Source organism: Stegodyphus dumicola, chromosome 4, assembly GCF_044657685.1.
Source record: "Stegodyphus dumicola isolate Sdum_Otavi_A_Nest chromosome 4, ASM4465768v1".
Taxonomy (NCBI): domain Eukaryota; kingdom Metazoa; phylum Arthropoda; class Arachnida; order Araneae; family Eresidae; genus Stegodyphus; species Stegodyphus dumicola.
Genome location: NC_140771.1, coordinates 86,509,504 through 86,524,573, shown reverse-complemented (window position 1 = coordinate 86,524,573; position 15,070 = coordinate 86,509,504). Strand labels below are relative to the sequence as shown.

At 35.5% G+C, this 15,070-nt stretch overlaps 1 protein-coding gene across 2 annotated transcripts in view; it reads left to right on the top strand.

Moving 5' to 3' along the window:
* Positions 1-13,125: 13,125 nt before the first annotated feature.
* The window catches only part of LOC118197515 (uncharacterized), a 54,097-nt gene continuing 52,152 nt past the window's right edge, over positions 13,126-15,070 (top strand). For both annotated transcript variants that reach the window (XM_035369031.2, XM_035369030.2), the window contains exon 1: positions 13,126-13,247. In XM_035369031.2, the coding sequence (XP_035224922.1) occupies positions 13,238-13,247 (10 nt within the window). In that variant the 5' untranslated portion in view covers positions 13,126-13,237. The remainder of the gene's footprint in view (positions 13,248-15,070) is intronic.

The following is a 15,070-nucleotide window of genomic DNA, read 5'->3' as shown; positions in this document are numbered from 1 at the left end:
ACAGACTGATCTGAAGCTGAAACTGGAGTGGTTTAACTAGCTAAGTGAGAGTTCTTTCTAGAAACAATTTGGAAGTCTTGTATTGATCATCGAGTGGACTGGGAAAAAATTCTCAGAGCTCAGAAAAAAAATTATGAGATGTAATAAAAAAAAAAAAAAAAAAAACTTTTTGTTAATTTTTATCATGTCTTCGGAATGTTGTCTCACCGTTTCTAAAAATAGATCCCAACACATTCTTTTCTTGGAATTGTATTCTTTAGAAAGGATGAGTCATTTTCTATTTTTAGAAAGTGGGAGACAACATTCCCAGACAAAAGGGGGGTAGTTAATTTTTATCATGTCTAGAAGACATGATAAAAATTAACAAAAAGTATTTATAATATTAATTATATTATATAATATATAAAAAAAAGTATTAATTATATTATATAATATATATTATATAATATATATATTATATATATATTTTTATTTCTGATCTCTGAGAATTTTTTCCCAGTCGACTCGGTGATCAAAATAAGACTTCCAAATTGTTTCTAGAAAGAACTCTCACTTAGCTATTTAAACCACTCGTGTTTCAGCTTCCAATCAGTCTGTGCGGGGCACTCAACGTGGATACACGCTTCTCTCTCTCCTGGAAAAAGCTTCTGTGAAGGTATGTTAACATTTTTTCTTCCACTCTTTTGTGTTTTTGCTTCTCTGACAGGTTTTTCCCCTTCTAGCCGATGTTATTATCTATTCTATTGATGGTATTTACTATGTTGTTGACTTGTTTACGTTTAAAAATATTTTGCGGGCCGAGATTTGAGAGACCAGCTCAATAGATTTGCTTTACCATTTTGTTGATATTGTTTACCACGTTGTTTATTTGTGGACCGTTTCAATTTCTAAGAAAACCATTGCCCAGCCGACTCGATGGATAAGTCCTTACCCATTTATTCTCTTCGGAATTTCACTTTAGACGGGCTGTTCATTTAGCCTTCTTTAACTGTTTTTTGGAACCCAACCGTATGTTGTTGTTTTCCCGAATTTTGAAGAAGAAAATAGTTTCCAACCTATTTTAAAATCCTTTCTAACTTTTTGAAAGAAGATGCGTTTGTAGGTTGTGAGACTAGATACCCCTTTCGATGTTGGAAGAAAAGCGGAACGGCTCTTCTTTTTAACCCGAAACCGACCCCAGTCGAATCTGTATGCCTTTTCAACCTCTCTAGGGTCCGCTCGACAGGTTGTGGGACTGGATGCCCCTTTCCCTCTTGAAAGAAAAATAGTACGAATATTGTTTCCATCCCGAAAGAAGAATAATCTCCCTCCCATCGAATCCATCTTCCTTTCCAATCTCTCTAGGGTCAGCTGGATTGGTTTCGGGACTCGATGTCAATTGTAAATCCTATCATTTTTGAGATTTTGGGGTTGTAATAGTCTCTTCAGAAATCCTAGGAGGAGCTAGGGATGACAGGTCTCCCTGCGTCTTACCGTAGTCAACTGTAAAACCCATCCATTTCGAGATTTCGTGGTTGTAATAGTATAATTAGACAGTCGGTCACAAAAGTATTCGAACACCGGCACCCATTCAGAAAATTTACTTTTCCGTTGAGAAACAAAATTGTCTCCAGAGTCCATCTTGGTTCGATGGAAAAAAACAAAAGGATGGCTCATGTCCAAAATTGGCTAGGTGCATGAAACAAAATACAACATGACCTATCTGGGTGAGATGGGAAACCAAATGGCTGCTCACGTGATCCATTATTGCGCTCATAGAAAACGCAAAGTGTCGCTGCGCCTCGTCTCGGTTCGCGAAGAGTGAAAACCCAAAACGGTCTACAGTGTCTATCTTTGTTGGATGAGAAAACAAAAGGATGGCTCATGTCCAATTTATTTAGGTGTGGGAAAAAATATAACGTGACCTATCTGGATGAGATGTCTCCAGCGATCCAGTATAGACTTTTTCCCCATCTGCAATAGGTGACATCTATAAACAATTTTATTGAAATCTCCTCGAAATATAAGAAACAGCTAGCTCGTGAAATTGTAAGGTATTCCCAAAGAATTCCACTTCTTGAAGAAGGAAAAACATCCTAGCTGCAGATGAGGTAGAGAGAGAAAAAGCATGTTGCACCATGGAGAGCCCGCACGGTTCTGAACAGAAAACGTGGAATGCTTTTATACAAAAGAGTTGAAAGTGAAAGTAAAAGCCGATTGAAAATTTTTCACTTGGTTGCCGACTGGGAAAAAATTTTCAGAGCTCAGAAAAAAATACTGAGATGTAAAAAAAAAAAAAAAAAAAACCTTTTTGTTAATTTTTATCATGTCTTCTAGACATGATAAAAATTAACCCTACCCCCCTTTTGTGTGGGAATGTTGTCTCACTGTTTCTAAAAATAGACCATGACTCATTCTAGGAATTATATGTTTTAGAAAGGATGAGTCATGGTCTTTGGGTTTCTCCATTCCAAAGTAAACAAAGTGAAGACATCAAATTAATAGAAAAAAAGGAAGAGTTTTTTTTTTTTTTTTTTTTTTTTTTTTCAGCTCTGGAAATATTTTTCCCATTCAACAGCCAAGAAATATTTCCAGCCAATACAATTTCATTTTTACTTTCACTTTCAATTCATTTCTTATATCTATAAGAACATTTCATGTTTCTGTTCAGATCAGTGTGGGTTGTTCAAGATGCAGCAACTCTACTCCATCCCACAACCAGGAAAAAAAGATGTTTTCCATGAGAAATTCTTTTGGCTTTCGAAAACAATGATGACATGATGATTGTAATATATTTCTGTTCTCATGTCCCATACTTCAACTCAGAATTATTTCCAGAATTCTGAGAATTTTTCCTAGTCAGCTCGATGACCCAAATTTCGTATATTTATTTTTTAAGCCACTCGAGTTTCGACTTCCCATCCGTGTGTGGTGTGCATTCAACCTGAAGACACATTCCCTGAGCTCTAAGAAAATGTTTCCCAGCCCACTCAATCCCTGAAATGGATTAAAAAGAAATTCTTTCATACATTTTTAAACCTCAAGAGTGTTAACTGTCATGGAAAGAACGTTTTTTTCCCTGAGCTCTAAGAAAATATTTCCCAGCCCACTCAATCGCTGAAATGGATTAAAAATAAATTCGTTCCTATATTTTTAAAGCTCAAGCATGTTAGCTCTCATGGAAAGGGCCTTTTTTTTCCAGCCCACTCAATCGCTGAAATGGATTAAAAATAACTTCTTTCATACATTTTTAAAGCTCAAGAGTGTTAGAAACTGAAATTTATGTCATGGTTTGTGTATCACACGTCGTCAACGGTATGGTTTGAGGTGAAAATTGAAAACCCGGTATGAAAAATCTCTTTAAGTTCACTTTAGAAGAAGCTGTGGGATAGAGAGATTTCGTCATGGAAAAATGTCTTTCAATGTCTTTCAATGTCTGTCATGGGAAAATGTCTTTTAATGTCCGTCATGGAAAAATGTCTTTCAATATCATGACATCTCCTTTCAAATAGGATTGAAGGATTTTTCTTAAACTATGTTGAAATCTTGATCCATCCAAATTACAGATGGGAAATTCTGATCCATGGATGGATCATCCAATTTCGCTAGAACCTGATAAACGGTTGCTGATGAAATCCAAACAAGGGGCCCTAGCTTTTCAAACGGGAAACATTTTCCCCTAAACGTATTAATGATTTCTATTCTGTGAGATTTAAAAAGCGGAAAGAAACTTGTGTTCACAGAAGCTCTTTCTAGAAGAGTGGTCCTAGGTCCAGATGAGATAGAGAAAGAGAAAAAGCATGTTGCACCTTGGATAGCCCGCACGGTTCTGAATAGAAAACGTGGAATAGTTTTATAGAAAAGCGTTGAAAGTGAAAGTAAAAGCCAAATCGTCTTGGCTGTAAAATTTTCACTTGGTTGCCGACTGGGAAAAAATATCCAGAGCTCAGAAAAAAATTCTGAGATGTAAAAAAAAAGAAAAGAAAGAAAAAAAACTTTTTGTTAATTTTGATCATGTCTTCTAGACATGATAAAAATTAACTCTACCCCCCTTTTGTGCGGGAATGTTGTCTCACTGTTTCTAAAAATAGACCATGACTCATTCTAGGAATTCTATGTTTTAGAAAGGATGAGTCATGGTCTTTGGGTTTCTCCATTCCAAAGTAAACAAAGTGCAGACATCAAATTAATAGAAAAAAGGAAGAGTTTTTTTTTTCCAGCTCTGGAAATACTTTCCCATTCAACAGCCAAAGAAATATTTCCAGCCAATACGATTTCATTTTTACTTTCACTTTCAGTTCATTTCTTATATCTATAAAAACATTTTACGCTTCTGTTCAGATCAGTGTGGGTTGTTCAAGATGCAGCAACTCTACTCCATCCCACAACCAGGAAAAAAAAGATGTTCTTTCATGAGAAATTCTTTTGTCTTTCGAAAACAACGATGACATGATGATTGTAATATATTTCTGTCCTCATGTCCGATGCTTGAACTCAGAATTATTTCCAGAGCTCTGAGAATTTTTCCTAGTCCACTCGATGACCCAAATTTCGTATATTTATTTAAGCCACTCGAGTTTCGACTTCCCATTCGTGTGTGCTGTGCATTCAACCTGGACACACATTCCCTAAGCTCTAAGAACATTTTCCGAGCCCACTCAATCGCTGAAATGGATTAAAAATAAATTCTTTCATACATTTTTAAAGCTCAAGCGTGTTAGGTGTCATGGAAAGAGCCTTTTTTTCCCCTGAACTCTAAGAAAATGTTTCCCAGCCCCCTAGATCGCTGAAATGGATTAAAAATAAATTCTTTCATACATTTTTAAAGCTCAAGCGTGTTAGGTGTCATGGAAGTAGCCTTTTGTTCCCCTGAGCTCTAAGAAAATGTTTCCCAGCCCCCTCGATTGCTGAAATGGATTAAAAATAAATTCTTTCATACATTTTTAAAGCTCAAGCGTGTTAGATCTCATGGAAAGAGCCTCTTTTTCCCCTGAGCTCTAAGAAAATATTTCCCAGCCCCCCTCAATCGCTGAAATGGATTAAAAATAAATTCTTTCATACATTTTTAAAGCTCAAGAGTGTTAGGTATCACGGAAAGAGCTTTTTCTTTTCATAGCTGCTCAATCGCTGAAATCGATTAAAACAAATTCTTTCATACATTTTTAAAGCTCAAGCGTGTTAGCTGTCATGGAAAGAGCCTTTTTTTTCCAGCCCACTCAATCGCTGAAACGGATCAAAAATAAATTTTTTCATACATTTGTTTAAACCTCAAGACTCTTAGCTGTCATGGAAACTAAAATTTATGCCACGGTTTGTGTGTCACACGTCGTCAACGTTATGATTTGAGGTGAAAATTGAAAACCCGGTATGAAAAATCTCTTTAACTTCACTTTAGAAGAAGGTGTGGGATAGAGAGATTTCGTCATGGGAAAATGTCTTTCAATGTCTTTCAATGTCCGTCATGGGAAAATATCTTTCAATATCATGTCATCTCCTTTCAAATAGGATTGAAGGATTTTTCTTAAACTATGTTGAAATCTTGATCCATAAAAACCAGGGATGGGAAATTCTGATCCATGGATGGATCATCCAATTTCGCTAGACCCTGATAAACGGTTGCTGATGAAATCCAAACGAGGGGCCCTAGCTTTTTAAATGGGAAACATTTTCCCCTAAACGGAGGAGTGATTTCTATTCTGTGAGACGTCAAAAATTGGAAAAAAGCTTGTGTTCACAGAAGCTCTTTCTAGAAGAGTGGTCCTGGGTCCAGATGAGGTAGAGAGAGAAAAAGCATGCTGCACCTTGGACAGCCAGCACGGTTCTGAACAAAAAATGTAGAATACTTTTATAGAAAAGAGTTGAAAGTGAAAGTAAAAGGCCAATCGTGTTGGCTGGAGAATTTTCACTTGGTTGTCGACTGGGAAAACATTTTCAGAGCTCAGAAAAAAATTTGAGATGTAAAAAAAAAAAAAAAAAAGCGTTTCGTTTTTGTACTTTCAGTTTCAATTCTTGGACCCATGATGTTCTTTTCTTGATGTTCTTGCAGTATATTCCTATACAAATTCACTCCTTTTCCCCAAAAAAGATATTTTTTTTTTTTACCTTCCAATTTGTATAGCTATATACTGAAAACAGGCATTAAAGTCAGTTTGTAGTATATTCCTATACAAATTCACTTAATTTCCCAGCAAAAAGATGTCTTTTTTATTTTTTTACCTTCCAATTTGTATAGCTATATGCTGAAAACAGGCTTTAAAGTCCGTTTGTAGTATATTCCTATACAAATTCACTGCCTTAACCCCCGAAAAAAAAAGATGTCTTTTTTTATTTTTTTTACCTTCCAATTTGTATAGCTATATACTGAAAACAGGCCTTAAATTCCGTTTGTAGTATATTCCTATACAAATTTACTCCCTTACCCCCAAAAAGATGTCTTTTTTTATTTTATTTTACCTTCAAATTTGTATAGCTACATACTGAGAACAGGCGTTCAAGTCTGTTTGTAGTATATTGGTATACATGCTCTATTTTTAGAAAGAGTGAGACAACATTCCCAGACAAAAGGGGGTAGAGTTAATTTTTATCACGTCTAGAAGACATGATAAAAATTAACAAAAAGTATTTATAATATATATTATATAATATATAATTTTTTTCTTTTTTTTTTTCTCCATGACTCAGAATTTTTTTCTGAGCTCTGAGAATTTTTTTCCCAGTCGACAGCCAACAGAAATGTTTCCAGCCAACGCGATTTACTTTCACTTTCAACTCTTTTCTATATAAGTATTCCACGTTTTCTGTTCAGAACCGTGGGGGCTGTCCAAGGTGCAACATGCTTTTTTTCTCTCTCTCTACCTCCTCTAGACCTAGGATGTTCTTTCTCAAGAAGAGGAATTCTTTTAGTCAATCGCGAGGGAGGAAGATGGAGTTCATCCTGTGGGTCTTTGAGAAACAACACACAGAAATAGAATTCAATACCCACGAGCCTCCTTCACGGAACTCTGTAAGGGAAGCTGGGTGCACTGGATGCTGGAAAGCCACTCCTTTCGTGATTTGTGAGTCGGTAAAAAGGGATTAAATGCGATATCCCACCCGACAACACCATAGACGAGCGGTCCAATAGTTCCATGAGGAAATATGGCTTTAATCTTTCCAGCAACATTATTGAGGATACTTTTCTTGTAAAAAAGAAAAAAAAGGTGTTGTTTTCTTTTGTCTAGGGAAACAATCATACCTTGGATGTTTAGAAGAAGATCCGCTTAAGTAAAAAAGATTAGCCCCATCGCACATCATCACGGGTTCTCAATCTTATCCCAACTGCCCTGTGATCATTGTTTTTTTCAAAAGTCAGGCCAAAGTTTTTCTTTTTAAAACATTTTCTGTTCTTCCTGGGTGTGGGATTGCGTACCGAGAATGTATTTTCCACAAACCCCACGGATTAGAACAGAAATATATTATAATCATCACGCCATCGTGGTTTTCGAAAGCCAAAACAATTCCTCATGAAACAACATGTTTTCTTCCTGGGTTGTGGGATGAGGTAGATATGTTGCATCGTCAAAAACCCACACTGATCTGAACAGAAATGTGGAATGTTTTTATAGATATAAGATATGAACTGAAAGTAAAAATGAACTCGTGTTGGCTGGAAATATTTCTTGGCTGTCGAATGGAAAAACATTTTTCCACAGTTAAAAAAAAAAAAAAAAAAAAAAAACTCTTCCTTTTTTTATATTAATTTGATGTCTTCACTTTGTTTACTTCGCAATGGAGAAACCCAAAGACCATGACTCATCCTTTCTAAAACATAGAATTCCTAGAATGAGTCATGGTCTATTTTTAGAAACAGTGAGACAACATTCCCAGAGAAAAGGGGGTAGGGTTAATTTTTATCATGTCTAGAAGACATGATAAAAATTAACAAAAAGTTGTTTTTTTTTTTTTTTACATTTCAAATTTTTTCTGAGCTCTGAAAATGTTTTCCCAGTCGACAACCAAGTGAAAATTCTCCAGCCAAGACGATTGGCCTTTTACTTTCACTTTCAACTCTTTTCTATAAAAGTATTCTACGTCTTTTGTTCAGAACCGTGCTGACTGTCCAAGGCGCAGCATGCTCTTTCTCTCTCTACCTCATCTGGACAGAGGACCACTCTTCTAGAAAGAGCTTCTGTGAACACAAGCTTTTTTCCAATTTTTGACGTCTCACAGAATAGAAATCACTCCTCCGTTTAGGGGAAAATGTTTCCCATTTGAAAAGCTAGGGCCCCTCGTTTGGATTTCATCAGCAACCGTTTATCAGGGTCTAGCGAAATTGGATGATCCATCCATGGATCAGAATTTCCCATCCGTGGTTTTTATGGATCAAGATTTCAACATAGTTTAAGAAAAATCCTTTAATCCTATTTGAAAGGAGATGACATGATATTGAAAGATATTTTCCCATGACGGACATTGAAAGACATTGAAAGACATTTTCCCATGACGAAATCTCTCTATCCCACACCTTCTTCTAAAGTGAAGTTAAAGAGATTTTTCATACCGGGTTTTCAATTTTCACCTCAAATCATAACGTTGACGACGTGTGACACACAAACCGTGGCATAAATTTTAGTTTCCATGACAGCTAAGAGTCTTGAGGTTTAAACAAATGTATGAAAGAATTTATTTTTGATCCGTTTCAGCGATTGAGCAGCTGTGAAAAGAAAAAGCTCTTTCCGTGATACCTAACACTCTTGAGCTTTAAAAATGTATGAAAGAATTTATTTTTAATCCATTTCAGCGATTGAGGGGGGCTGGGAAACCTTTTTTTAGAGCTCAGAGGAGAAAAAGGCTCTTTCCATGACACCTAACACGCTTGAGCTTTAAAAATGTATGAAAGAATTTATTTTTAATCCATTTAAGCGATTGAGTGGGCTCGGAAAATGTTCTTAGAGCTCAGGGAATGTGTGTCCAGGTTGAATGCACAGCACACACGAATGGGAAGTCGAAACTCGAGTGGCTTAAATAAATATACGAAATTTGGGTCATCGAGTGGACTAGGAAAAATTTTCAGAGCTCTGGAAATAATTCTGAGTTCAAGCATCGGACATGAGAACAGAAATATATTACAATCATCATGTCATCGTTGTTTTCGAAAGCCAAAAGAATTCCTCATGAAAGAACATCTTTTTTTTTCCTGGTTGTGGGATGGAGTAGAGTTGCTGCATCTTGAACAACCCACACTGATCTGAACAGAAGCGTAAAATGTTTTTACAGATATAAGAAATGAACTGAAAGTGAAAGTAAAAATGAAATTGTATTGGCTGGAAATATTTCTTTGGCTGTTGAATGGGAAAATATTTCCAGAGCTGGAAAAAAAAAACTCTTCCTTTTTTCTATTAATTTGATGTGTGCACTTTGTTTACTTTGGAATGGAGAAACCCAAAGACCATGACTCATCCTTTCTAAAACATAGAATTCCTAGAATGAGTCATGGTCTATTTTTAGAAACAGTGAGACAACATTCCCACACAAAAGGGGGGTAGAGTTAATTTTTATCATGTCTAGAAGACATGATCAAAATTAACAAAAAGTTTTTTTTCTTTCTTTTCTTTTTTTTTTTTTTTTACATCTCAGAATTTTTTTCTGAGCTCTGGATATTTTTTCCCAGTCGGCAACCAAGTGAAAATTTTACAGCCAAGACGATTTGGCTTTTACTTTCACTTTCAACGCCTTTCTATAAAACTATTCCACGTTTTCTATTCATAACCGTGCGGGCTATCCAAGGTGCAACATGCTTTTTCTCTTTCTCTATCTCATCTGGACCTAGGACCACTCTTCTAGAAAGAGATTCTGTGAACACAAGTTTCTTTCCGCTTTTTAATGTCTCACAGAATAGAAATCATTAATACGTTTAGGGGAAAATGTTTCCCGTTTGAAAAGCTAGGGCCCCTCGTTTGGATTTCATCAGCAACCGTTTATCAGGTTCTAGATTTCAACATAGTTTAAAAAAAATCCTTCAATCCTATTTGAAAGGGGATGTCATGATATTGAAAGACATTTTTCCATGACGGACATTGAAAGACATTTTCCCATGACGGACAGTGAAAGACATTTTTACATGACGAAATCTCTCTATCCCACAGCTTCTTCTAAAGTGAACTTAAAGAGATTTTTCATACCGGGTTTTCAATTTTCACCTCAAACCATACCGTTGACGACGTGTGAGACACAAACCATGACATAAATTTCAGTTTCTAACACTCTTGAGCTTTAAAAATGTATGAAAGAAGTTATTTTTAATCCATTTCAGCGATTGAGTGGGCTGGAAAAAAAAGGCCCTTTCCATGACAGCTAACACGCTTGAGCTTTAAAAATGTATGAAAAAATTTGTTTTTAATCCATTTCAGCGATTGAGCGGGCGGGAAACATTTTCTTAGAGCTCAGGGGAAAAAGGCTCTTTCCATGACAGCTAACACTCTTGAGGTTTAAAAATGTATGAAAGAATTTGTTTTTAATTCATTTCAGCTATTGAGTGGGCTGGGGAAAAAAAAGGCCCTTTTCATGAGAGCTAACGTGCTGGAGCTTTAAAAATATAGGAACGAATTTATTTTTAATCCATTTCAGCGATTGAGTGGGCTGGGAAACATTTTCTTAGAGCTCAGGGGAAAAAAGGCTCTTTCCATGACAGCTAACACTCTTGAGGTTTAAAAATGTATGAAAGAATTTGTTTTTAATTCATTTCAGCTATTGAGTGGGCTGGGGAAAAAAAAAGGCCCTTTTCATGAGAGCTAACATGCTGGAGCTTTAAAAATATAGGAACGAATTTATTTTTAATCCATTTCAGCGATTGAGTGGGCTGGGAAACATTTTCTTAGAGCTCAGGGAAAAAAACGTTCTTTCCATGACAGTTAACACTCTTGAGGTTTAAAAATGTATGACAGAATTTATTTTTAATCCATTTCAGGGATTGAGTGGGCTGGAAAACATTTTCTTAGTGCTCAGGGAATGTGTCTCCAGGTTGAATGCACAGCACACACGGATGGGAAGTCGAAACTCGAGTGGCTTAAAAAATAAATATACGAAATTTGGGTCATCGAGCTGACTAGGAAAAATTCTCAGAGTTCTGGAAAAAATTCTGAGTTCAAGTATGGGACATGAGAACAGAAATGTATTACAATCATCATGTCATCATTGTTTTCGAAAGCCAAAAGAATTTCTCATGAAAAACATCTTTTTTTCCTGGTTGTGGGATGGAGTAGAGTTGCTGCATCTTGAACAACCCACACTGATCTGAAGAGAAACATGAAATGTTCTTATAGATATAAGAAATGAATTGAAAGTGAAAGTAAAAATGAAATTGTATTGGCTGGAAATATTTCTTGGCTGTTGAATGGGAAAAATATTTCCAGAGCTGAAAAAAAAAAAAAAAACTCTTCCTTTTTTTCTATTAATTTGATGTCTTCACTTTGTTTACTTTGGAATGGAGAAACCCAAAGACCATGACTCATCCTTTCTAAAACATATAATTCCTAGAATGAGTCATGGTCTATTTTTAGAAACAGTGAGACAACATTCCCACACAAAAGGGGGGTAGGGTTAATTTTTTTCATGTCTAGAAAACATGATAAAAATTAACCAAAAGTTTTTTTTTTTTTTTTTTTTTTTACATCTCAGTATTTTTTTCTGAGCTCTGAAAATTTTTTCCCAGTCGGCAACCAAGTGAAAAATTTCCAATCGGCTTTTACTTTCACTTTCAACTCTTGTATAAAAGCATTCCACGTTTTCTGTTCAGAACCGTGCGGGCTCTCCATGGTGCAACATGCTTTTTCTCTCTCTACCTCATCTGCAGCTAGGATGTTTTTCCTTCTTCAAGAAGTGGAATTCTTTGGGAATACCTTACAATTTCACGAGCTAGCTGTTTCTTATATTTCGAGGAGATTTCAATAAAATTGTTTATAGATGTCACCTATTGCAGATGGGGAAAAAGTCTATACTGGATCGCTGGAGACATCTCATCCAGATAGGTCACGTTATATTTTTTCCCACACCTAAATAAATTGGACATGAGCCATCCTTTTGTTTTCTCATCCAACAAAGATAGACACTGCAGACCGTTTTGGGTTTTCACTCTTCGCGAACCGAGACGAGCCGCAGCGACATTTTGCGTTTTCTATGAGCGCAATAATGGGTCGCGTGAGCAGCCATTTTGTTTCCCATCTCACCCAGATAGATCATGTTGTATTTTGTTTCATGCACCTAGCCAATTTTGGACATGAGCCATCCTTTTGTTTTTTTTTTCCATCGAACCAAGATGGACTCTGGAGACAATTTTGTTTCTCAACGGAAAAGTAAATTTTCTGAATGGGTGCCGGTGTTCGAATACTTTTGTGACCGACTGTACCCCTAATTGCACGGTGAATAAAGAAAATCAGAAGAAAGAATAAAATACGACCTGTTTTATCCAGGGAAAGGTGCAGCAGTGGAGTTAAGGCGACGCTTCTGCGAGGCGAAAGCCAAAGAAAAAAACAACCCAGAGCCCGTGAGGCGAGGTATCCAGAGCCCGTGAGGCGAGGTCGATGAAATCGGTACAGTAGCGGGGGTGGCAGCAACGCAAGAAAACGGAGAGCGAAGCGATAAGACGTCTATCTCGAACGCTGTCCCGCTTCGGAATGAGATATTTATTAAATGTTAAATGCACGCGCTCTTGTATTTTCAATTTTCCGGCGTAGCTTTCTTTTAACTTTCGTCACGCGCTGTACTGCACGGGGAATAAAACAATTTAATTTATAATTCAACTAACATTACCTATTTAAATACCAAATCCGTAACAATATAATATATATAAATTATATATTATATTGTTACGGATTTGGTATTATATATATAAATTATTAATATTATTAATTTATATATATCTTATAGCTCTAATTTGAAGTGGTCAGACTCGCTCTCCTGTCTGCTGTTGAGTGGAAAGAGAATCCCGACTGGTTTTCCGGTATCGATCTCGACCGGTGTCCAAACTAGACCCTTTTTTATTTCAATTTAGTACACGGAGTATTATACTCCGTGATTTAGTAACTTTCACGTTTCTCAGTTCAATTCAGTTGAGTTCTGATGCGAGAATAAGGCGCCAAAGGGAAGCCAAGCTTCAAGAAGAAGAAGAAGAACGCATTGAGAAATCGAACTGAACTGAATTAAGAGTGTTTTCATCAATTGGAAAAGAATTTTCGGTGTGTTTGTAATTAAATTTTTGTGATTAATATTAAACAATAAAGAAATGGATGGAGGTAATTTATCACTGTATTTTGAGCTTGCTAAGAGTAAAAATTCATTTATTAATGCTTATACTATTATTTTATGTAAGATGGAAGGTTCAGTAGTATTTGAATTTATGTGTAAATAAAATTGCCGGTTATTGTTTTTCTAATTAAATGCACTGTTTTAGAAATTGCTTTGAACTTACAGTTTTAATACAAATATGGTAACTATGGGTTTTGATTCAGATGGCCTCTGCATGGATAACAAATTACTGAAATGGACTTTGTTTATTAACGAAAACTAATTTCGAAATTAAGTTATTTCAAAAACGAACTTTCTAATTATAATTTCCCACAATGGGAGGAAAATTTTAAAGTAGAAATGGAAATCACGTTCGAAATCTATTGTGACTGATGTTCTGATAATATAGTTTATTTATTTTTTTATAAAGAAAAAAGTCTAATGTTCATTTCGTTTAAGTGTCTTTAAAAAACATTGCTTTTCTTTTAACCTCTACTTGGATGCAATTTGCCGAATTACTTTTATTCAAATTTTTGTAATTAGAAAGAAAGGAGGGAGGTTGATCTAGCAATGATGAAAAGGGTACATGGGGGGAGGGAAGGTTGAGAGCCACTGATCTTGAGGTATTTATGAAGTTTCTGTCTCGTCTTAAAATGTGGCAAGACCAGCTTTTGCAAAAGTTGTTTCTGATACTTTTGTATAAATTAGATTTTGATTATATTTACATTTATTCCACTGATATTCATCATAGTGAAAAATAGTATTATTAGCCAGAGGAATACATTTCTGACAACATTAAATCAAAATTTTAGGTGAAGTTTAGGTTAATCCAAGGGCAGTTTAAAAAAGCATAAAAGAAGTATAACATGTACTATAATTAACAGGAAAACATTAATAGCATTGCCTGTATTTTCAAACAGTTTGATCTCAAGATTAAGCATTTGTTTATGTGAATTAAATAATTATTCGAAACAGCACTGCACATAATGCTTTGCAAGAACACACTTTAAATAATGGGAAAAGAAATCAAGTTCTAACTTTTCATTTAGTCGGAATTATATTTTTTCCACAGATATAATCTGCTGCCATTGTTATTTATCCCACACATTTTCCTTTTTTGTATATTCAGTTAATGTTGCAGATTGCGTTATTCCTTAATCTTCGAATTGGATCCGGCTTATTATTTTTTGCAGACTGTTAGAGCAATTTTATAAAAGTAAGCTTGAACTTTCGATTATGTCAAATAGAATTTCCGATATATATTTACTAATATGTAAAGGATCTACAAAGCAAAAGTATGTTTTGAAATCCGAAATCTGTTTATAAATTTCACGCTGCTGTGCAGCCGGGGGGAGGAAACGACACGGCGCGCAATGAATCGGAAGTTGATCTATCAGCACTATCCTTATCTTCAGGGTGGATGTTTGTATTTTATTCGGCTTATAATTCCTTACTAAATGTAGTATTTTTTCTCGATGTACTCTGTTTTTGATATGATTTAAATCAAATTCCTCATCATTATAAATATCATGAATACACATCAAGTAGTTTGGTCACAATTTTCTAATTTCGACTATGTGCACGTTGAAAGAAATGTTTAATAAAGTAAACAAATAAATATTAAGCTTTTTCTTTTTGTAAATTTTGATACCCTTTAGATCATAATTGTTCTTTAGGCTAATCTTTAGAATATGGTAACAGGTAGTTTGGCGACATTTTGGTAAGGCGATAAAGGTTACTAGGTAATTACTTTAGCAATAATCTGAGAACTTACACAGTTCGAATCACACATTATTTTGTCTCAGAGAAATGAGAGGTCATGTGACATTTT